This window comes from Protopterus annectens, chromosome 17.part0, assembly GCF_019279795.1.
Source record: "Protopterus annectens isolate FY-2018-M chromosome 17.part0, PAN1.0, whole genome shotgun sequence".
NCBI classification, from domain to species: domain Eukaryota; kingdom Metazoa; phylum Chordata; order Ceratodontiformes; family Protopteridae; genus Protopterus; species Protopterus annectens.
In genome coordinates, this window is record NC_056751.1 from 19,735,420 (window position 1) to 19,756,455 (window position 21,036).

A 21,036-nucleotide genomic window follows, 5' to 3' on the forward strand; every position below is an offset into this window, starting at 1 on the left:
GCTGATGTCATCACACACGCCCCTGTAGACTGGTGATCCATGGTGATGTCAGCCAAAAATTTAAAGTGGTAATACAAAATAAATAAATAAATAAATAAAATAATAAAAAAAAAAAATCGGGAATTAAAGGGGACTCTTATTCGTGGCACCCCATTATTTGGCCCTTAAAACCGGTAAATATGGAGGAATTCAGTATGGTTGAGAGGTGTTGCATGTACATTAATGTGCTTATTTGATTATGCATATCTTATGCTAATTAGGTGTCCGTGATTGTTTCTGATTTTAAAGTCCTTTGTCCCTGATTTTGTTATTTGAAGATTGAGAGGTATGCCTGCATAGTTGGTATTATTGTAGATAGTATCTGCATAATTGTGTCAAAAGCCCAGAATAAAGTGAGTGAACAAAGGTAGCGAAAAAAAAATCCAATAAAACAGAAATGGAAACTTCAAATCTTAAGAAAAATGCATCAGAAGATAAAGCAAACAATATAAAAGTGAAAAGAAACTACTAGTCATAATGTAGAAGAAATGTTACCATTAAAATAGGAAACAGTAGACTGGAGCTGTTTTCCAGTGCAATACTCTGAAGTGTGGCAAAATAGATCTGGCATAGAATTGAACCACTGGACATTACAGGATAGGGGAAGGACTGATGCAGTCTGCTGAAGTTTTATGCACAAAGATAGTCTAAGATCTGCTGGCATTAGTCTACTGTTACCAAAGACTGACTTCCTCTCCCCAGAGTTATAAGTTTATATTTTGAGGCCTTAGGACTCACACTCTTGGGTTCTGCATTTATAGCAGGCAGCATGCATAATGCCTTTTGCTTACATCAGATAATACACATATACTGATAGATTGAGTTCTCCCTCTCCCAATCAGCCATGTCTCATCAAGCATTAAACTAGCTCTGCAACTCCCAAAAAAAGAGCATGGCCAAGGAACTAATCAACTAGCAAGGGTCTGCAGAAGCCTGCTTATAATTGCCAACTAGCTTTGCTTGGGAGGAAAGTGAAAATAATACATTTCTCAAGCCAAATGTCACAGCTGGAAGCATGCCCCAGAGACTCAAAGGCAAGCTCCACAGAAGATGGCTGGCCAAGCATGGGATAAGCATCACCCTTCATTATGTTTAAAGCTCACCATAAGTGAGGTCTCAGAGGTGACAGAACTGTTGGACACTGAAACTAGCAGATAGTTTTTCCAAAGCTTGGCTTTCCGATCCTGTACTTCACTTTTCCTCTCTAGCTCTTCCCACGGACTACATGTGGGATCCTCCTGCCAGACCTTGTACTACACACTCTCTACTGCAACCACCTATGAGTATTTATTTAGACTGCAATTTTCCCCTTCTACTTGGCAGTGACTGGCCACGTTGAAGTGCTGAGAGTTGCAGAAAACCTTGTCCCACATGGGTGGTGTAGAGTGACAGAACCCTGAGTACTGCTCAGATGACCCGAGTTCAGTTAGTGTCTTGAGCACTTAGCAACACAAATAGAGAGGATGGGCATGCACTTATGCACACTTTATGGTTGATCCCTGGTGGAGGCTGGGAAAGCATGGAGGGGTTGTCCTTAAGGAGGTGGGACTGTGGTTGAATCTCCACAGAGGCAGGCACATCCTTCCCTAAGATGTGATGGATTCACACAGAGGAAGTGGAATATAGGCACATACAAAAAAAAAAACCCTCCTCAAAAGTCGTATGACATTGTCCTGTGGTGCCTCAGTCTCCTCGCCAGCCCTGAACATGGGTCAGAGAAAGTCAAGGAAAGACTCTGGTTTGGTAGACTTGGTGGATGAGGACAGCTGCAGGGAGATAAAATAAATTAAAAAAAGCCTTAACATAGTGGACCTTCCCACCTTAATAGAGACAGCTGCTGTGCATTATAGGTACCACAGATAGCATCACAGTGCTCTAACCTAGGTCTTCTAGGAGCATAAAGTGTGAAAAAGAGGAATTAAAGATTTCAGATCCCACTCACAAGTCTGAACTTTTCTTAAAGACCTCAAAATTGGCTACCACATGTAATGATTTAGGTAGATGATTCCAAGATGTAATCAGCAATTGCATAATATACTTTTGTCTAATTTTTTTACTTATCAACACCAACTCTAAAATTTAGGCACTTACACTTGAAAAATCTGAAACTATCTGACATTTCTAAGTTTAACTGAATTCTTAACTCTTCACTCCTAAAAGCCTTATAGGCAAGTATCATAACTTGCCTCTATAATGTCTTTAATGTACTGAAAATAAATGTACAGTTTTGAGTATATCTACATATTTAAAAATCAAGTAATCTGTGTATTTTCTTTGAGAATTTTCTCTGTACTCTATCTTAACTCTTTTTATAATATAAACAGAAAGAGTTATTATATGCCAAGGAGATGATCTAATAAATGTTTTATATAGATTAACCATAGTACAACTCTCTGCTTGAAATTGTGTTTTAGAGCAAACTTACTTGAGCTAAAGTTTTATTAATTATAATATTATCCTACTGGATGAAATCATTAAAATCCCTATCATTTGATATTGTAAAGCCTATTTTACAGTCATCTGCTTATTAATAAATTAAATTAATAAAACTTTCTTTTCTTCTTACATAATTTTATAAGTTTTAAAACTCCATCTTGGTAATTTATGATTATTTAATTTTTGACATGTGTCAAAGTAATATCTATCCCTTCTGAAAAAATTGCTGGATTTCACCATAACCATAATTTTCATTTTTTACTAAGCAAGAACTCCAAGTTACCTGCTGGATTTTCTTGGTAATGTTATCAAAGTCCAATTTCTTAAGATCCTTGGGGAGAATGACAGCAGTCATGTGGAGTATTACATTTGTGGAGTGACACAGAGAGTATGCTAGGAACTGAGCTGATGCAGGAGTGGAGAGGGGAGGTTCTGCAGATGAGGATGACTGCAGCTGGGTCTGCATAGAATGGATAAGAGGGGGTGGAGTTTGTTAAGAGGGTCTGCTGGGGGAACCAGGTAACTGGAGAGGAGTAGTGGAATGGGAAAGAGGCTGAGAGGGAATTTGAATTGCGAGTTGGTGATTGCCTTGCCTGTCGGGGATTGATATCAGAGAATAGACAGGAAGAGGGAGATAGAGGAATCCTAGGTGGGGGACCTATACTGGATGAGTTTTTGGTCTGGAACAAGGACTGCTGTTAAAGGAAGAATAATTGGTGGGTTATATAGAATATTGCACGATACGTATGGGAGTCGGTTGTAGGTCAGAGAGGATTGGAAGGACAAAGAATATGCTGTTCACAGGGAAACAGTGGGAGAATAGGTGTGTAGCTCCCAGGTATGCGACAAAGTCTAGAGGATTTGGGATTTTGCTAGGAAGTGTTTGTATGGATGCTTTTGTACCCCCTGGGCAGACTCTAGAGATTTTTCCTCTGGTGGATGCATGAGGTGTAGTGGACAGGAAAGAGTTAGTTGGGAACATGTGTTCTGGGAGAAGGAGGTGATGGGTTGGCAGACTTTGGAGGCTCCCTGCAAAGTACTCTGTCAGGAATGCCGGCTGGACAGAGTGAGTGCTATTGGGTTTGATTCTGGTGGCTACCAGATGGAGAAAATCAAGGTCTAAGCCCACTGTACTTGAGGTGGTCAGTGTTGTGACAGAGATGGAGGAACGGGAGGTGGGATCTCTGGGTAAGGGTGGAAGTAGATTGCATAAAAGGGAATTGATATTGTGGGAACAACGCATGCATAGGGATGTTTTGGTGGAAGGGTGGGGGTCAGAAGAAGGCAGGAACTGAATAATTTATGCAGTATTGCTTACATTTTACATCACATATATTGTTATATAGCCTATAATGTTTGTAAATGTGAACTTGTTAATATGGTTTGATTTCTTTTATACAGATGTAGGTTTGCCTATGTCACAGGTAATGATTCAATAAAGGTGTTAAAAAATGAAATATAAAGGAAAAAATAATTCAAATTAAACAAAAGAACCTAACAAAGTTACAAATCTGTGGATGTTATACAGTCACAGAATATCTTCAATCTTTCCTGTTTTTCCTGCATCACAAAATGGCACAAAGATGCTCAAAGTACGTCTTTTCATCACTGCGAAATACATTCATGTCTACTCTGTTCAGGTCCACTCACACCAGGCTGTTTAAACAGCCTCAAAACACTCTTTACTTGTGAACGTTGGCAAAAATAAGAATCAAAACAATGGAATTACCTGCATCTTTAAAAAGAAGTGAGAACGCTCCAAAATGAATACAAAAGCGCACCAAATAAAATACCAACAGATTATCTTACTGTAGCTATGCTTAACAGTTGAGTTTTACAGCTCGCTTACACTAGGTTTAAATAGCCCCAACATACTTCCTTGTTCAGATGTGAATGCCAGCAAAAACAAGAAACAAAAAGTACAGTTGTGTACACTTACCGTAAATGTAGATGTTCGAGTGTATTCACTGTTGCAGTCATCACTTTTGGGGTTATCTGCTTGCAGTATCCCTCAGTTGGTCTGATTAACAAAGTCTTGGGTCCTGTGTCAGCTGCTGTCCCTTCTTCCATTACGTCAGGTCGTCAGGGGTATAAAACATGCAGCCGACGCCATTACATCAGTTTTTCTTGCCCCAGATGTCAGATGCCCCCTTAATGGGAAGCAATTAAATCTATAAATATACATGGTTATACCTCCAACAAAAAAGCAAATACACCAAAAAGCTTTTGAAGATAGAAAAGGAAAGTAGGGGTATATCCAAAAGAAGAATGGGGGCTGGAGGGAGGGTAACCAGGACTGCAACAGTGAATACACTTGAACGTCTACATTTATGGTAAGTGTACACAACTGTACTATGTTCTTCATGTTTCACTGTTGCAGTCATCACTTTTGGGTAGATTCCCAAAGCTAAGGATGGGAGGCGGAAATTAAATAGCATTAGGACCAGCTAAAAGGCCCTGCAAGACTGCAGTGGCAAAGCCAGCTCTGGATTTAGAGAAAATTGGCAGATGGTAATGCTTGGTGAAAGTATGTACAAAACTCCAGGTAGCAGCTTCTAGGATGTCCCTGAGAAAGGCTGTAGAGGTAAATGCAACCCTGATAGAGTCAGATCTGACCCCTGTGGGATAGGTTTTCCATGGTGTTTGTAGCAGAAATTAATGCAATGGCCTATCCAGTTGGAAGTGGTTTGCTTTGACATAGCCCTCCCCTCTGGCCCTGCAGCAAATACCACCAGCAGTTGATCAGCTTTCCTTTGAGGTTTAGTTCTGTCCAAGTAGAATCTAAGTTGTCTGTGCACATCTAAGGAGTGCAGAATCCATTCCCCTTTGTTCTGTGGATTAGGAAAGAAGGTTGGCAAATTTATGGACTGATAAAGGGCCACACTGGATACCACCTTGGGCATGAAGGAGGGATTGGCCCTGAGGGACACCCTGTCCACATGAAAGATGATGAAAGGCTCCACTGCCATGAGGGCCTGTAATTCAGATACCCTTCTTGCTGAAGTAATTGCTAAAAGGAAAGCTGTTTTCCAAGAAAGGAATTTTAAGTCTGCAGTGACAGCTGGCTCGAAAGGAGGAAGGGTGAGCTTTTCTAATACAAAGTTGAGGTCCCAGGCTGGAGTTGGAGCTCTCCTGGGTGGTCGTAGATTTTTGGCCCCTCTGAGGAACTGCTTAAGCAGTGGATGAGAGAAGAGGGGTGGTTCTGTGTTATAATGAGCTGAGATGGCTGAGGCGTGAATTTTGATGGAGGAGAAAGACAGGCCCTTATGAAGCATCTCAGTTAAGTATTGTAAAATCTGAGGTAAATTGGGCACTGTTGTGCTCATCCCTTGAGACTGGTTCCAGACACAGAACTGTTTCCATTTTTCAGCATAAGACTTTCTAGTACTAGGTCTCCTTGCCTCTAAAATGATATCCATCACTGGTTTACTGAGGGATGGTAAAGGAGAAATTATGTAATTAGCCAGGCTGCTAGATTCAGTGTTTGAAGCTGAGGGTGCAGAATTTGGTTCTCCTGCTGAGACAATAGAGTAGGAGTCTGAGGCAAGTGCCATGGGGCCAACAGTGATACACGCTTGTTTGTGGGGAGTCCTAGTGCAAAATTTGTCCAACTGATAGTTCTGGGGGGAGGCAAACAGGTCTATATCTGGGCTCCCCCATTTGCTTGTCAACATGTTGAAAATCCTTGATTCCAGTTTCCACTCGTGTGGATCCATGAGGTTTCTGCATAGTTCGTCTGCCAGAGTATTTAGTTTTCCTGGCAGAAACTGAGCTTGTAGATGCACCTGATAGCTCAGGGCTGTGTTCCACAATGCCATGGCTAGTCTTCAGAGGGGGTAAGAATGTGTACCCCCTGCTTGTTTATGTACCACATAACAGTGGTGTTGTCCGTCTTTATCATTAATTGTCCTGGAAGAATGTGGTCCTTGAAGGCTGTCAGAGCATTATGTACAGCTAACATTTCTTCTTGATTGATATGCAGGTGCATTTGACTTGGGCTCCATTTGCCCTGAATGCACTTCCCTGCCAAATGAGCCCCCCCCATGCATAATCTGATGCGTCTGTTGTTAGGGTTTGGGTGCCAGGTGGTGTTGTGAATGGTAGTCCCTTGTTTTGGTGGCAGGTTTCTGCCCACCAAAGAAACTCTAGGCATAGGCAAGGTATGATAGGAATCATTGCTTCTAGATTCTGAGAATGTTCACACCATAGGCTTTTTACATACCATTGTAGTTTCCTCATATGCAATCTTGCATATGGAATTAGAAGAATGCAGGAGGCCATGAACCCCAAGGCTTGTAGTATTTGCCTTGCAGATAGTAGGGGTTTTGTGGCCACTTGTTTGAAGTAGGTTGTCAAATAAATATGTTTCTCTGGCGTGAGGTTAGCCATCTGGGAAGTTGTATTCAAGCTTGCTCCCAGGAATATAATTTGTTGACAGGGTACCAGGTGTGATTTCTTTACGTTTATGGTATACCTCAGACAAGTCAGCACCCTTTGAACGAAGGCCAGATGATTCAAAAGTATGTCCTGGCTTTCTGCCTGAATTAAACAATCGTCCAGCTACGGGTATATTTTAATATTTCTTTGCCTGCAAAAGGCAATGACTGGGGCTAGGCACTTTGTGAATACCCTGGGCGCAGTAGATAAGCCAAAGGGCAGTGCAGAGAACTGGTAGTGATTGTAGCCTGCTTTGAAGCGTAGGTATCTTCTGCAAGATTCCCTGATTGGGATGTGCAGGTATGCTTCCTTTAGATCAAGTGTTGCCATCCAGGCATCTTTTCCTAGCATGGGAAGCAACTGGTGAAGAGTCAGCATCTTGAATTTTGGAATCACCAAAAAGGTGTTTAGAGTAGACAGGTCCAGGAACGGACGCCATGAATTGTCCTTTCTGGGTACCAGGAAAAGTCTTGAGTAGAAACCTTGTCCTTTTTCCTCTTCTGGTACAGTTTGAATAGCCTTTAAGTTAAAAGAGATAGTATTTGCTTTTGAGCCTCTGCCCACTGATTTGGGGATAGATCTGGCCAATCGTTGGGTGTTGGCAATGTGTGAAAATGAAACCTGTATCCTTGAGACACTATATTTAAAACCCATTTGTCCTGGGTAATGAGTTTCCAGTTTTTGGTCTGCAGACCAATCCTTCCCCCTAAAGGAGCAGTTAGTTGAGAAGTGCTTGGAAATTTTAAAGTCAAGTCATTGAGACAGTTTTCCATAGGGGGAGTCCTACTACTCCCAGATTTGGTAGCGGAAGCCCCCCACTGCTTAGTCTTGTGCTTACCCTGGGACTGAAACCTGGGGTTTCTGTTGGATCTGGGTTTGGATTGAGAAGACCTGGAAGGTGCAGGAAAGGACCAATTCTTAGAGGGCCAATGCCTACTAAATCTTGGAGGCTGAACTTGTAAGAAATCTTTAACAGTCTGCATAGATTTAGCTTTATCTTACATCTTTTTAAGAACTTCCTCAGCTTTACTGCCAAACATGCAGTCCTTATTTAAGGGAGCATCCAACAGTTTAGCTTTAACATGATCAGGCAAAGATTGCTCCTTAAGCCAAGCATGCCTTCTGAGTACATACCCAGTGACAGCAGCCCTGCAAGAGGCCTCTAAAGAATCAAACCCACATTGCAAAGTATGTTTTCCAACCTGTTCAGCAGAATGTATCAAATCCTGTAAATCCTTATTTTCAGCACAGTCAAGAATCAACATCAGTTTCTGTTTAAGCAATCCAATAATATGTTGTTGATACTTTAACATATGAAACTGACAGTTTAAGGCCCTAATGGCCAAAGTTGCAGAAGTGTAAACCTTCTTACCCCATCTATCCAGCGCCCTGGAATCTCTATCAGAAGGGGTAGGACTTTTGGCAGTAGAAGCCTTAATGCCCTTGGTCCCTGTGAAATAGTCTCTAGATCCGCAAAAGGATTTTTAAAAAGGAACTTGTGGGAATCAGGAACCCTGTAGTATCTGTCAGGTTTTCTAGGAGCAGGAGGCAAAGAATCAGGGGCCAAACTAGATTCCGAAAAGGCATCATCAACAATGTCTAGTACAGGAGGTATAGCTAAAGGCCTATGTTGAGGTAGGAGTAAGAAGTCCCTAAGCCTCTTTTTTGAATCAGAGAAATCCTGGCTTTCCCAGTGGAAATACTCCCTAAGAGTGTGCAAGGTTTCACCAAAAGAGGAATCCTCTGGAGGAGAAGCAGAGGTAATACAGTCCTCTGCATCAGAATCCCCATAAGTAGATAAGGGTAAATTCAGATTATCAGAAGAATCAGAAAAATCAGAATCCTGGTCAGAAGATTCATAAACAAATTCAGTCCTAGGTCTCTTAGAAGAGGATGGTTGGCTTCCCCTGATTAAAGTTATAAGGTCTTCAGCCATTCTTATTTGTTTTTTAGGCATAGAGGCCTGAGCATGCAGCCTGGGTGTCGGTTTTCTAGGCAAGGTTCGAGGTTTAAGCCTTAAAGAAGAAGGAGGCGTTGGTTTAATATGCAAGTCCGTAAGCCTGAATACACCCTCAGAAGCCGGTGCCTGCACAGCAGCTCCGGACCCATCCAAGGTAGAGACATCTGCAGGTTCCATAGTTGAAGTATCTCGTGGCATAACGGACTCCAAATGGGTCTCAGTAAAGGCCTGTGAGTCAGAAGTAGCGGGCATCAGGGGCTGCGAAAGCACCTCACTGAGTACTGGCGAACTGGCGACTGGCTTAGGAGAAGCATCATTGGCAGTTTTGGACCTAGGCCGCCTGTCTCTGTCTTTATTTTTGTGCTTTTTCAGAATACTGGTAGTCGGATGGCTTACCGATGACATTTCTGGATAATTAAACTGAGAACTGAAATATTTAGAGGCAAAAATATACCGATGACAGATAGTGCATTAATTAAATAAAGCACAAAACCAACAGCAAGGTACATCGTGGTCAGGGCCTAGGCAAGGAATACAGTATGAATGAAAATCTTTTTAAGGTATTTGCTTTCCACAATTAATGCAATTATTAACTTTTACTGACATCGGTAAGGAGCAAGAAAATGTTTCCCCAACGGGGAACTTAGCTTTAGTTGAAGACTTTGGATCTGAAACTCAAAAACGAAAATTTTAGGAGTTGGCCAACCGGCACTTGCGAACTGCATCTGCTTCGGGCACCGCACGGCAAGAAAGACTGATGTAATGGCATCGGCTGCATGTTTTACACCCCTGACAACCTGATGTCATGGAAGAAGGGACAGCAACTGACGCAGGACCCAAGACTTTGTTAATCAGGCCAACTGAGGGCTACTGCAAGCAGATAATCCCAAAAGTGATGACTGCAACAGTGAAACATGAAGAACATCTACACCTTTAAAATTACATAGGAAAGCTCTAAAATGAATACCAAAAAAGCACAACATAAAATGCATGTCAAGTGATCTGATGACTGCTATAAGTCTTACGCTTCTTAGGCATGAAACAAAGGACATTTCCAAATGAAACACATTATAACCAAGATCTGAAATGTGCCACTAACTAGAAAGAACTGAGAAGGGTGGGACAGGGACACTCCCATGTACATACTGGTGTGATTCTCTACAATCTCTTATAACAGTCACAGGAAATGTAAGCCCTGAGCATGGCAATTAATGATCTAAGAAGTGCTGTAACAGGGCTTTAGGGATGGACATTCCAATTGTTATCATCTGCAGAGGGTTGTGTGGACTAAAATCACATAGTTTCTACTGAGTTGTTTTAATGCTAGATCAAAAACTAAATTTTTGCATCTCCTGATCTCCACCCCCGTGGGATAGAGGGATGAAGCCCTGACTACATAACAGATAACCTTTGCTCGATTAGCAGCACAGGCATCTGACAGGCTGGACAGAAAAGGATGAGTCTGAACCATGAATGACATCTTGCTCATCTCTTTTGGGGGGGGATAACAGTGGACACATCTAGTTGTGGCTATTTATCTCCCTCCTGTAATAACTAGGTTGTCTCACAATGTTAATGTGGAGCCGAGGAAAGGTGGAGGTGTGCATGGAATCAAGCACATTTCTCTCTCCCAACCATGCAAAAACTGCCATTCAGTAAGCTGCTTGTGGGAAGGATGGGTAGGCCTTTCCTTGGTAACTGAAGCTGGCCTGATCACTATCACCCCCTGACTTGTGCCAGAGGAGGATTGATGGCTGATCAGGCTTTCTAGACAGGAATGAATGGACTGTAGTCCTCTTGTCTAGCCAGGTATTGCCTGGCACTTACCAAGGATGGAACAAATGGGGAGAGAGATGCAGGTAAAGGAGCCATCAAGCTGATCCCAGGGAGCTGGAGGAAAGTACATTTGTGTAGCATACAGTTTCCATATAAATCATCCTCCCGTATGTTAAAAACATTAATAGTGAAGTTAGAGAAAGTTAAACTCTTAAAACTGACCAAAAAAACCATTTAAGTGATTAAATGTATAAAACACATCCAGAAAAACAACCATGAGAATAATCTAGAGCTCACCTGTCTGAAGTATAACATCCAATCTGGATTGTACTGAGAAATCATATCATATGGAGTAACCAAGTAGAGAAGATGAAGTAGACTGTCAAGAACAAGCCCTTCAAGACCTTTCTTTAAATCTTTGTAGAGGAGATCGCAGTAGGACAAATCTATAGAACCTGCAAATAAGAATCTTTAAATTACACTGCAGCAGACTAAAGAAATGAATGAAGCCAAGACTAGTATTTACAAAAGTGTAGTTAATTCAAATAAGTTGGTGAATACTCCCTTACCTAGTAAATTAAACCATCTAATTTCACGTGAAAACATCTACTACAGTAGTCTCTACAATGTACATCTGTTCTGCCAGTGTTCTGGCATCACAAAAATATAAAAGCATATTAATAAACAAAATAACAACTTAATCCCTTCACTCTGCCTACTAAAATGTACTGGACTTTATTCTGGTCCATGCAACATCCAAGGTTTATACATGCATATATGCACAAGTGTAAAGATAAACAAATCTGTACTATAAATATGTATATACACACATATGCAACACACCCACACACACTCACACAAAAATAATATTCACCGTGTAGAAGGCTGCACACTGAATAACTTCTATGCTTGCATTACACTGCATCATGTTTCATTTTAAAGTTATTTATATTAATCTTTTAAGAAAAATAGAAGAAAATGACTCTCTTTTCTTTTGAACGATTTAATTATTTAACTTAAAATGTCAAATAGACTGCAGTGGTGGTGCTGCGGTAGCGTTGTCGCCTCACAGTAAGACGTTGTCCCGTTTGATTCTCAGCTAGAGCGTCTTCTGTGTGGAGACATGCATGAATGGGCGTACCTTCGTTGAAGGTTGTGCGTCAGGGCCGGCAACTCAGCACGTAAAAAAAAATCTACTGCCAATCATTAGCGGACCGGAGTTCTGCTGTGGCGACCCCTAACCGGGAAAAGCCGAAAGACACAATAACAACAACTTAAAATGTCAAATACTGTACTTTCTGACTGTTAAATTTAAACCAAAAACTTTTGATATAACAATTACTCAGAAAACAAACATTTGTTGGTTGATAGTATTTGTTTGCAAAACAGCCAACAAATCCTATTGGAAAAGTGGATAAATACACAAAATATGATAAATAAAAATTCGCCAAGGTTTGCACACAATCACAGTAACTGCTGATAACTGGGTTAGTGTAAAAAAATTTTAATTTTTGCTTCCATCTCTTCCAGACTTCTTCAGAACAACAAACAAATTATCATGCTACTCTGTTTGCTGTTCTGAAGAAGTCTGGAAGAGACGAAAGCAAAAATTTAATATTTTTTTATGCTAACCCACTTATCAGCAGTTACTGTGGTTGTGTGCAAGCCTCAGTGGATTTTTGTTTGTAAAACAAATAGTATATTAAGAAGTTAGGAAGTAATTTCATTATAATAAGTTGCAATATACACTTGTGCATTAAAGTAAGATAAGCAAATAGATTTTAACGTGGACTTTTTAATTACTTTTTACATCCTTTTTCTGTGCACTCTTGCAATAAAAGCAGTTATTTTTTAACATGCAGTCTAAAAACTAGAAACAGTAAATACATGTTTTTATGAACCAGATGTTTTATAACATTTTTTAAGTTTTTCAGGCAGGCCTGATACATAAAGTACAGTTTTGTACCTACCATAAATGTAGATGTTCGAAGATCCACATTGCTGCAGTCCTTACTTATGGGTAGTCCGCTGTCCTCGGTCGGCCCGAATACCAAAGTATTAGGCTGACGTCGGTCATGGGCGCCTAGATCTGACATCAGAGCGTCAGGGTATAAAGGCGCATGACCGACGTCATATCCTCAGTCTTTTCTTGCCCCAGATGTCAGAAGGCCAAACCAGAAAGGCCACAGCCAAAAACAGAATACCTCCCAAAAACATGCCCAACAACAACAATCACCTAAAGCATAGCACCAAGTCAAACTACAGAGGGGAAGGAGGGAGGGTAATTGGACTGCAGCAATGTGGATCTTGAACATCTACATTTATGGTAGGTACAAAACTGTACTATGTTCTTCATCTCACATTGCTGCAGTCCTTACTTATGGGTAGAATCCCAAAGCAACGGGAAAGGGAGGATGGTAAAAATCATAAAGCATTAGGGGCCGCTAAAATGCCCTGTAAAATTGCAGTGGCAAATCCAGCCCTAGACTTAGAATAAAGAGGAAGGTGGTAATGTTTAGAAAAGGTATGCACTGAACTCCAGGTAGCTGCCTCCAAAATGTCTTTTGTAGATACCCCCCTTATAAAGGCCGTAGAAGTAGCAGTAGCCCTAGTGGAATGAGGCCTGATTCCAGCAGGAATCTCCTTACCATGATGGGAATAACAGAAAGAAATACAAAACCCAATCCATTTAGAAATAGTTTGTTTTGAAACAGGTTTACCCTGTGAACCCAAAGCAAAAGAAACAAACAATTGCTGAGACTGTCTGAACTCCTTGGTTCTGCTCAAATAATAACGCAACTGCCTGTGAATATCCAAAGTATGCAAAATTTTCTCCCCTTTATTTTGGGGGTTTGCATAAAAAGTAGGCAAATGAATAGTTTGATTTAAGGCCACACTAGAAACCACTTTAGGCATAAAGGAAGGATTAGTACGCAAAGATACCCTATCCTTATGAAAAATCAGGAAAGGCTCCACTGCCATGAGGGCCTGTAATTCAGAAACCCTTCTTGCAGAGGTAATGGCCAACAAAAAAGCAGTTTTCCATGATAAATACTTTAACTCGGCAGTGGCTGCAGGCTCAAAAGGTTGTAGAGTAAGTTTTTCCAACACAAAATTGAGATCCCAAGCAGGAGTAGGAGCTCTACGTGGGGGTCTTATATTCTTTGCCCCTCTAAGAAATTGCTTAAACCAAGGATGAGAGAATAAAGGAGGGTCACAATCATAGTGAGCAGAAATGGCTGCAGCATGGACCTTTATTGAGGAGAAAGACAAACCCTTGTCCAATAACTCAGTAAGATATTGAAGAGCAACACTTAAATCAGGTTTGGAGACATCAAAGTCCTTTCCTTTGCTCCAAATAAAAATCTCCTCCATTTATCAGCGTAAACTTTCCTGGTACTAGGCCTCCTGGCCTCCAAAATAACATTCAAAACTTGTTGTGGAAGTTGAGACCCTCCAGAGTCTAAAACAGAATATGCCAGGCTGTTAGATGCAGAGACTGAATCTTGACATTGAGGAAGTGACTGTCCACTTGTGACAAAAGGTGCGGAATCAAAGGCAGAGGCCACGGAGGTTCTCGTACTAAACTCCTCAGTAGTGGGTACCAGTGTTGTCGAGGCCAATCCGGTGCTATCAAAATCATGGTTGGCTTGTCTTGTCTGGCCTTCAAAAGTACCTTGGGAAGAAGAGGCAGAGGTGGAAAGGCATATACATGCAGATTGTTCCAACTGAAAGATAGAGCGTCCACCTTCCAAGCTGTGTGATGAAACATTTTTGTGCAAAACTTTGGCAACTGGTAATTTAGTGGAGAAGCGAACAGATCTATGTCTGGAGTTCCCCATAACACTGTCAACTGTTGAAATACATGAGGATCCAATTTCCACTCGTGAGGATCCACTATTTGTCTGCTCAATACATCTGCTAAGGAGTTCTGTGCTCCTGGTAGAAACCTTGCCTGAAGATTGAGGTGTAGATTGAGAGCAGTTTCCCACAGAATCATCGCTTGCCTGCAAAGAGGGTAAGAATGGGTTCCCCCCTGCTTGTTGATGTACCACATGACAGTAGTGTTGTCTGTGAATCAACACCTGCCCTGGACGAAGTAAATCTTTGAAAGCCATCAATGCAAACTGGACTGCTAACATTTCCTTCAAGTTGATATGCAAATGTTGGAGTTTGACAGGCCATGTGTTTTGCACCCATTTTCCATTGAGGTGTGCTCCCAAGCCTTGTCCGAGGCATCTGTCGTTAGAATCTGACTCGCCTCTGGCCGGGTCACAGAGAGTCCCTTGTTTAGGTGACATTCCTGAGCCCACCACAAAAACTCCTTCTGAATGCAAGGTATTATCTGAATGACAGTGTCTAGATCTTGGCAGTGCTGTGTCCACACATTTTGAGATACCATTGAAGCTTCCTCATATGCAATTTGGCATTGGGAAGCACCAGAATACAAGATGCCATGAACCCCAAGGCTTGAAGGACTGTCCTTGCAGTCAGCCTGGACCGTAGAGACATTTGCTGGAAATAAAGAGAAAGGCTTCTTTGTTTGTCCGGGGTAAAAAAAGCCATCTGGGAAGCTGTATTCAGTCTCACACCCAGAAAGCACATGTCCTGAGAGGGTACTAGACTGGACTTTGTTTCGTTCACAGAATACCCTAGGCATCTTAACACTGCCATCACATACTGTAGATGATGAAGAAGTTCGTCTTTTTCTTGTGCAATAATCAGACAGTCGTCCAAATAAGGATAAATCTGTATTCCTCTTAGTCTGAAAAATGCTATCACTGGAGCCAGAACCTTTGTGAACACTCTGGGCAGTAGATAAGCCAAAGGGCAATGCAGAGAACTGATAATGTAAATTTCCAGCCCGAACGCAGGTACCTCCTGCAACTGGGCCTGATAGGAACATGAAGGTAAGCCTCTTTGAGATCCAGAGTAACCATCCAGTGATCTTTTCCCAACAGAGGTAAAAGCTGTTGTAAAGTCAGCATCTTGAACTTTGGAATGTCCAGGTAAGTGTTGAGGATAGATAAATCCAAAATTGGTCTCCACGTGTTTCCTTTCTTTGGAACTAGAAACAGGCGAGAATAAAATCCTAGGCCCACTTCTGACAGAGGAACTGGCTGTATAGCTCCTATTTGAAGAAGTAAAGAAATTTGTCTGTGAGCCTCTATCCTTTGCCGAGGAGGGACGTCTGGCATGCCTTTGAAAGGAGGCATGGTATGGAAATAGAACTTGTAACCTCGGTTTATAATGTCCAATACCCATTTGTCCTGGGTGACTAAATGCCAATTTTGCTTGAAAAGAGCCAACTTTCCTCCCAAAGGAGCTGCCAGGCAAGAGGAATCTGGCAGCTGGAAATGCCGGTCATTGGGCCTGTTTACGAAAGGACTGGCCCCTGCCCTCACCAGCAGATTGAGCAGGCGAACTCCATTGTCTCGGCCTGAAGGTACTCTGAGCTCTGCCCCTACCACGCCTAGATCTACCCCTAGACTGAGAATCAGAAGAAGGGTACGTCCACCCCTTAGTAGGCCAATTTCTACTAAACTTTGGAGGTTGTACCTGCAAAAAAACCTTTAACAGTCTGCATAGACTTAGCCTTGTCTTCCATTTTCTTTAAGACTGACTCCACAGGAGGACCAAACAAAACTTCAGACTGCAAAGGGGCATCCAGAATTCTAGACTTAACATGCTCAGACAAATTCTGATCCTTAAGCCAGGCGTGCCTACGAATGACTGAACCAGTGGCAGCCACCCTAGAAGAAGCCTGTAAAGCATCAAAACCACATTGCAAAGAGTGCTTACCCACCTGTTCAGAAACATGCACTAAATCCTGCAATTCTTTACACTCTATGCCCTCTGCCAAAGCATCCACTTTAGATCTTAGCTGAGAAAGGAGGAAATTCTGATACTTCAACATATGAAACTGGCAATTCAAAGCTCTCATTGCTAAAGTAGAAGAGGTATACACCTTCTTACCCCATCTATCCAAAGCTCTAGCTTCCTTATCCAGAGGAACCGGATTCTTAACAACAGAGGCTCTAACACCCTTAGGCCCCTGACTAATAGTTTCTGGGTCCGCCCTAGGACTCTTATACAGATATTTATGAGCCTCAGGCACCCTGTAATACCTGTCCGGTTTAACTGGGGCAGGAGGCACAGAATCTGGATTAAGGGAAGCTTCCGAGAAAACATCTGAAACAACATCCAAAACCGGAGGTATAGCTAAGGGTCTATGCTGTGGTAAAAACAAGAACTCCCTAAGCCTCTTCCGGGAATCAGAGAAATCCTGTCCCTCCCACTTAAAATGCTCCCTCATGGAATGCAGAGTTTCTGAAAATGAAAAATCCTCTGGAGGAGAAGCAGAAGGAGTGGAATCCTCTGCATCAGAATCAGAATAAGGAGGGAAATCTTGAATGTCCTCAGTAGAAGACTCTGAATCATCTGAGGCCTGCTCCAAACTTTCCAACTCTGGCTCCATCCTGGGCCTCTTATCAGGAGGGGGCATAGAACCTCTAATTAAAGTAATCAAATCCTCTGCCATTTTAAGCATGTGCTTTTTAGGCACAGACCCTGAAGAACCAGAACTGACACCAGAGGAAGGCAAAACAGACCTGCCCTTAGAAGGAGCCTTAGAAACAGTAGCAGAAGGCCTAACCACCTTAGGCATAGAAGGGAGAATAGTAACCTGAGAGGCCCCTTCAGCCTGGCCTGCCTCCTGAGAGGCCACATCTTGTAAAATCAAAGTTTCCCCCTGGGACTCAACAGAAACTTCAGCCGGATCCACCTGTTCAGCTGTAGCGTCTAAAGGTCCGGCGTCCGAAATGGACGAATCATCCTGCCTAGGCTTTAAAGATTTGTCTTTGCGCTTCTTAGTAGAAGCAGGCGTCGGAACATCCAACGGCATATTATAATTACACCTCTTGCCAAAGACTAACCTAGCGCAATCTAACCTCCGTTTTATAGTGTGCTTATTAAACCTAGCACAAAACCGACACCCGACTACGTCGTGCTCCGGTCCCAAACAAGGAATACAAAGCGAGTGGTAATCCCTATGCGGTATCTGTTTCCCACAAGAAATACAATTATTCACTTTTTCTGACATCCGGTAAGTAACTGAGGCAAGAAAAAACAAAAATATTCCCCAACGGGGTACTTAGCCCAACTTGGTATCGGTCTGAAACTCCGAAAACGAAAAATTCCAGAACGCTGAACGGCACTTGCAACTCTGCTTCTGCATCGGACCATGCGGCAAAAAAGACTGAGGATATGACGTCGGTCATGCGCCTTTATACCCTGACGCTCTGATGTCAGATCTAGGCACCCATGACCGACGTCAGCCTAATACTTTGGTATTCGGGCCGACCGAGGACAGCGGACTACCCATAAGTAAGGACTGCAGCAATGTGAGATGAAGAACATCACATTTTTTACATGCAAAACCTTAAAACAGTACATTCTGCACATTTTGCTCTTTGCTGACTATAAGAAAATGAACTTGCTATGAAATGAAATTTTTTTTTATATTCTGTAAAAATGAGACCTTTATGCTACAAACTAAAAGATGGAAGCTATACAGACCTACAGTGCATGTATCTCCCGTTTCATAGGAGACAACTGTATACACTTAATATCTAATCTAACAACTTTTTCTGAAATTTTGGAAGAAAATTAATTTTGTATTTATTTTATACTATTGATACTTTAATATATTAAAAGAAATTCTGCAAATACAATAAACTATAACTGTAGCATTACTGTTTACATAGTAAATTGGTTTAAAAACACATACAATCTTTACTTCAGGCTTTTTGCTGGTGATTTTGTAGTTCCAATACATGACTGATGAAACACGGCACTTGCTTAATGTACTGTTAACCTGATGATAAAAAAATATAAAGAAATGTAATATAGTTAGTTTCCAAGATGGCTGCAAACTGAGTAACAGCTTAATTTCAGCTCTCCCAGTGTGAAAACAGAAACCCAGAAAAGAGAACCAGTGAATTTGTATTTTTTGGGTAAATTTCAATTACTGGCTAGTACGTGCACTGCCTGGATGCCAGCAAAGAAGAAAGAGAACCTGAAAGAAAATCATTCACAAAAGGTGAGGAGAAAGAAGTGGCTGGGAAGAATCCTACAGCTGTTCAGTAAAAAAGCAGCTCAAGCTCCAGCTTTAGTGCAAGACATGGCTTCCAGTAATCTAGAGGAAAAATAAGTCAAATGTGTTCAGAGCTGATTAAAATAAATGAATCCTTGAAAGAATATATCAACTCAAACAAAAGGCTTGAAAAAAATGGAAGAAGCTTTAAACAGATAGTCAAACGAGCTGATAAAACTACAAAAATCAGAGGTTGAAATGAAAAAAGACTGGCTGAGTATGACACTGCTCAAGAAGAGATGTTTCAACAACTGGCAGAATTAGAGAAGGACACAGCATGTAGGGAAAAGCTGAGATTTTCTGCTGTACTAGAAATGCTGGAAGGAACAGACTTTATTAATTTTATGAAAGCACAAATAAGAAACCAGACTGGCATTCTACAACAAGAGCTGTTAACTGAAAGGGCACATAATTTCTATGCTCCAAACCTGGCCATGAGAAAGTAGCTAAGACCTTTAATTGTAAAGATGCAATCATATCAGCAGAAATAGTTGATTCTGACAAAACTGTAGCAGAAGGACAAAGTACTAAAAGTTGGAGACAGTAAAGTGTTTGTGGAAAATAACTGTACACCAGGAAAATGGAATACATTTATTCCAGCAATCAGGGAATGTCAAGAAGCAAGTGTGAGATTCAAAATGCTATAGCCAGCTATCTTCAGAATACTTTATCAAAGAGTGTCAAAGTAATTTTTGATGCAGTGCATGCTAAGGAGGAAATATAAATGTTTTCCCAAGAAAAAAGTGAGTTAACAGAAGAGGATTCTGCTTCTTATTCTTCTGATTCTAAAGCTCAGAGAAAGCCTATGCCAGTGAAGCCATTTCCAAAGTTCCACAGGAAAATGCTTGAGAGAAACAGAAAAAAAACACAGGTTGACTAAAAGAACCAGAAGTATGTTGGAAATGAGCCAGAGACTGGATTTGGGAGATGGATATCAACAGGAAGAAAACCAGTAACTCATAAATTAATGAATAAATGTGGGATTACAAAGCATCAATTACATTTGTTAAATATGAAGAACAAGAAAACCTGGAAACACTGGACTTTTTTTTACTGGGAGTCCAAAGCATATGCCACATGTCATATGTCATGTCATTAATGTTTGGAAGAACATTTAAAAGAGGGTAAGAGGAAGGAAAGAGGTAACTGCAAGTAAAACAAATGTTCTTAACCATATTTTTACAAAACATGACGTATACCTCATGCTATAAAGTGACACTTTTTTCAGTTGCTTTTGTGTGTACTAGGGGATGCTAAAGCAAACAGGAGCACCCCCTTTTCACCTTCTTTCTTTCTTCATATTAAGTTTTAAGAAATAGAGGCATTGCAATGCAAAAACAGAAGACAGGACAAAAAAAAACATGATATAAGCAAAACTGATATGATTTTTCTTATTTTTGCATAGTGGAATGTCTGAATTAAGGCCCCTGGCTTGATCTGATAAAAAGTTTTAAGGGAAAGCAAGTAACTAAAGAAACATTAAATACAATGAAAAGCTTTCCTTTAGAAAATAAATGTTCACAGTGCAAGATGAGAAGTTTGTAGTGGAAGCTGATTTTCACATTTCTATACAGAGAAGTTGATAAGGGCAATAAAAACAATACTTTTTTTCAATGGTTAGGAGATGATGTTTTCTGAGAGCATTCAATCTGTTTTCTACATCTGGTATAGGAATAAAGATGACAAAAACTAAATTTTCATAGTGTATGCAGAAGCACAATCTGTACTATGTATCTTAGCATTGATAACCTTCATTATACTTTAATTCAAGCCTGTGAGTGTGGCTGTCAAGTCTGGGGCAATTGTTCCTGTCAGAAGGGTTAAACTTCATTATTTGAAGATGTATATAGTTTTGTGTGTTTGTATTAAGTTATCAGATTCTGAGGGTGTTCTGGGGAGTGTTTTTTTTTTTGTGGGTTTTCATTAAAGTTCAGACCCATTGTAGCGGGTGCGGGTAGCATCACAGAACCCTTGGGCAAGTTTGTTGATTCAACACTTAAGAAACTATAGCATCAATGGAGCATATTTGTAAAGACTCTTGGGAATTCCTGAAAAATATTAAAAAGGATTATTTCTCAAAAACTGATTTTCTGGTTACAATAGATGTGATAGAGCTTTTTCCTAGCATTCCGCATGATATTGGTTTACAGTGGTTCAATGAAATTTTAATAAAATTTTCAAATTTTAGTAACAATATAATTAATTTATTGTCATATTTTATGGACATTATTTT

At 40.9% G+C, this 21,036-nt stretch overlaps 1 protein-coding gene across 1 annotated transcript in view; it reads right to left on the reverse strand.

Moving 5' to 3' along the window:
* HELQ (helicase, POLQ like) overlaps positions 1–21,036 on the reverse strand; it is a 1,104,576-nt gene that overhangs the window by 196,313 nt on the left and 887,227 nt on the right. The window contains exon 13 of the mRNA XM_044059295.1: positions 10,946–11,103. Within this exon, the coding sequence (XP_043915230.1) occupies positions 10,946–11,103 (158 nt within the window). The remainder of the gene's footprint in view (positions 1–10,945; positions 11,104–21,036) is intronic.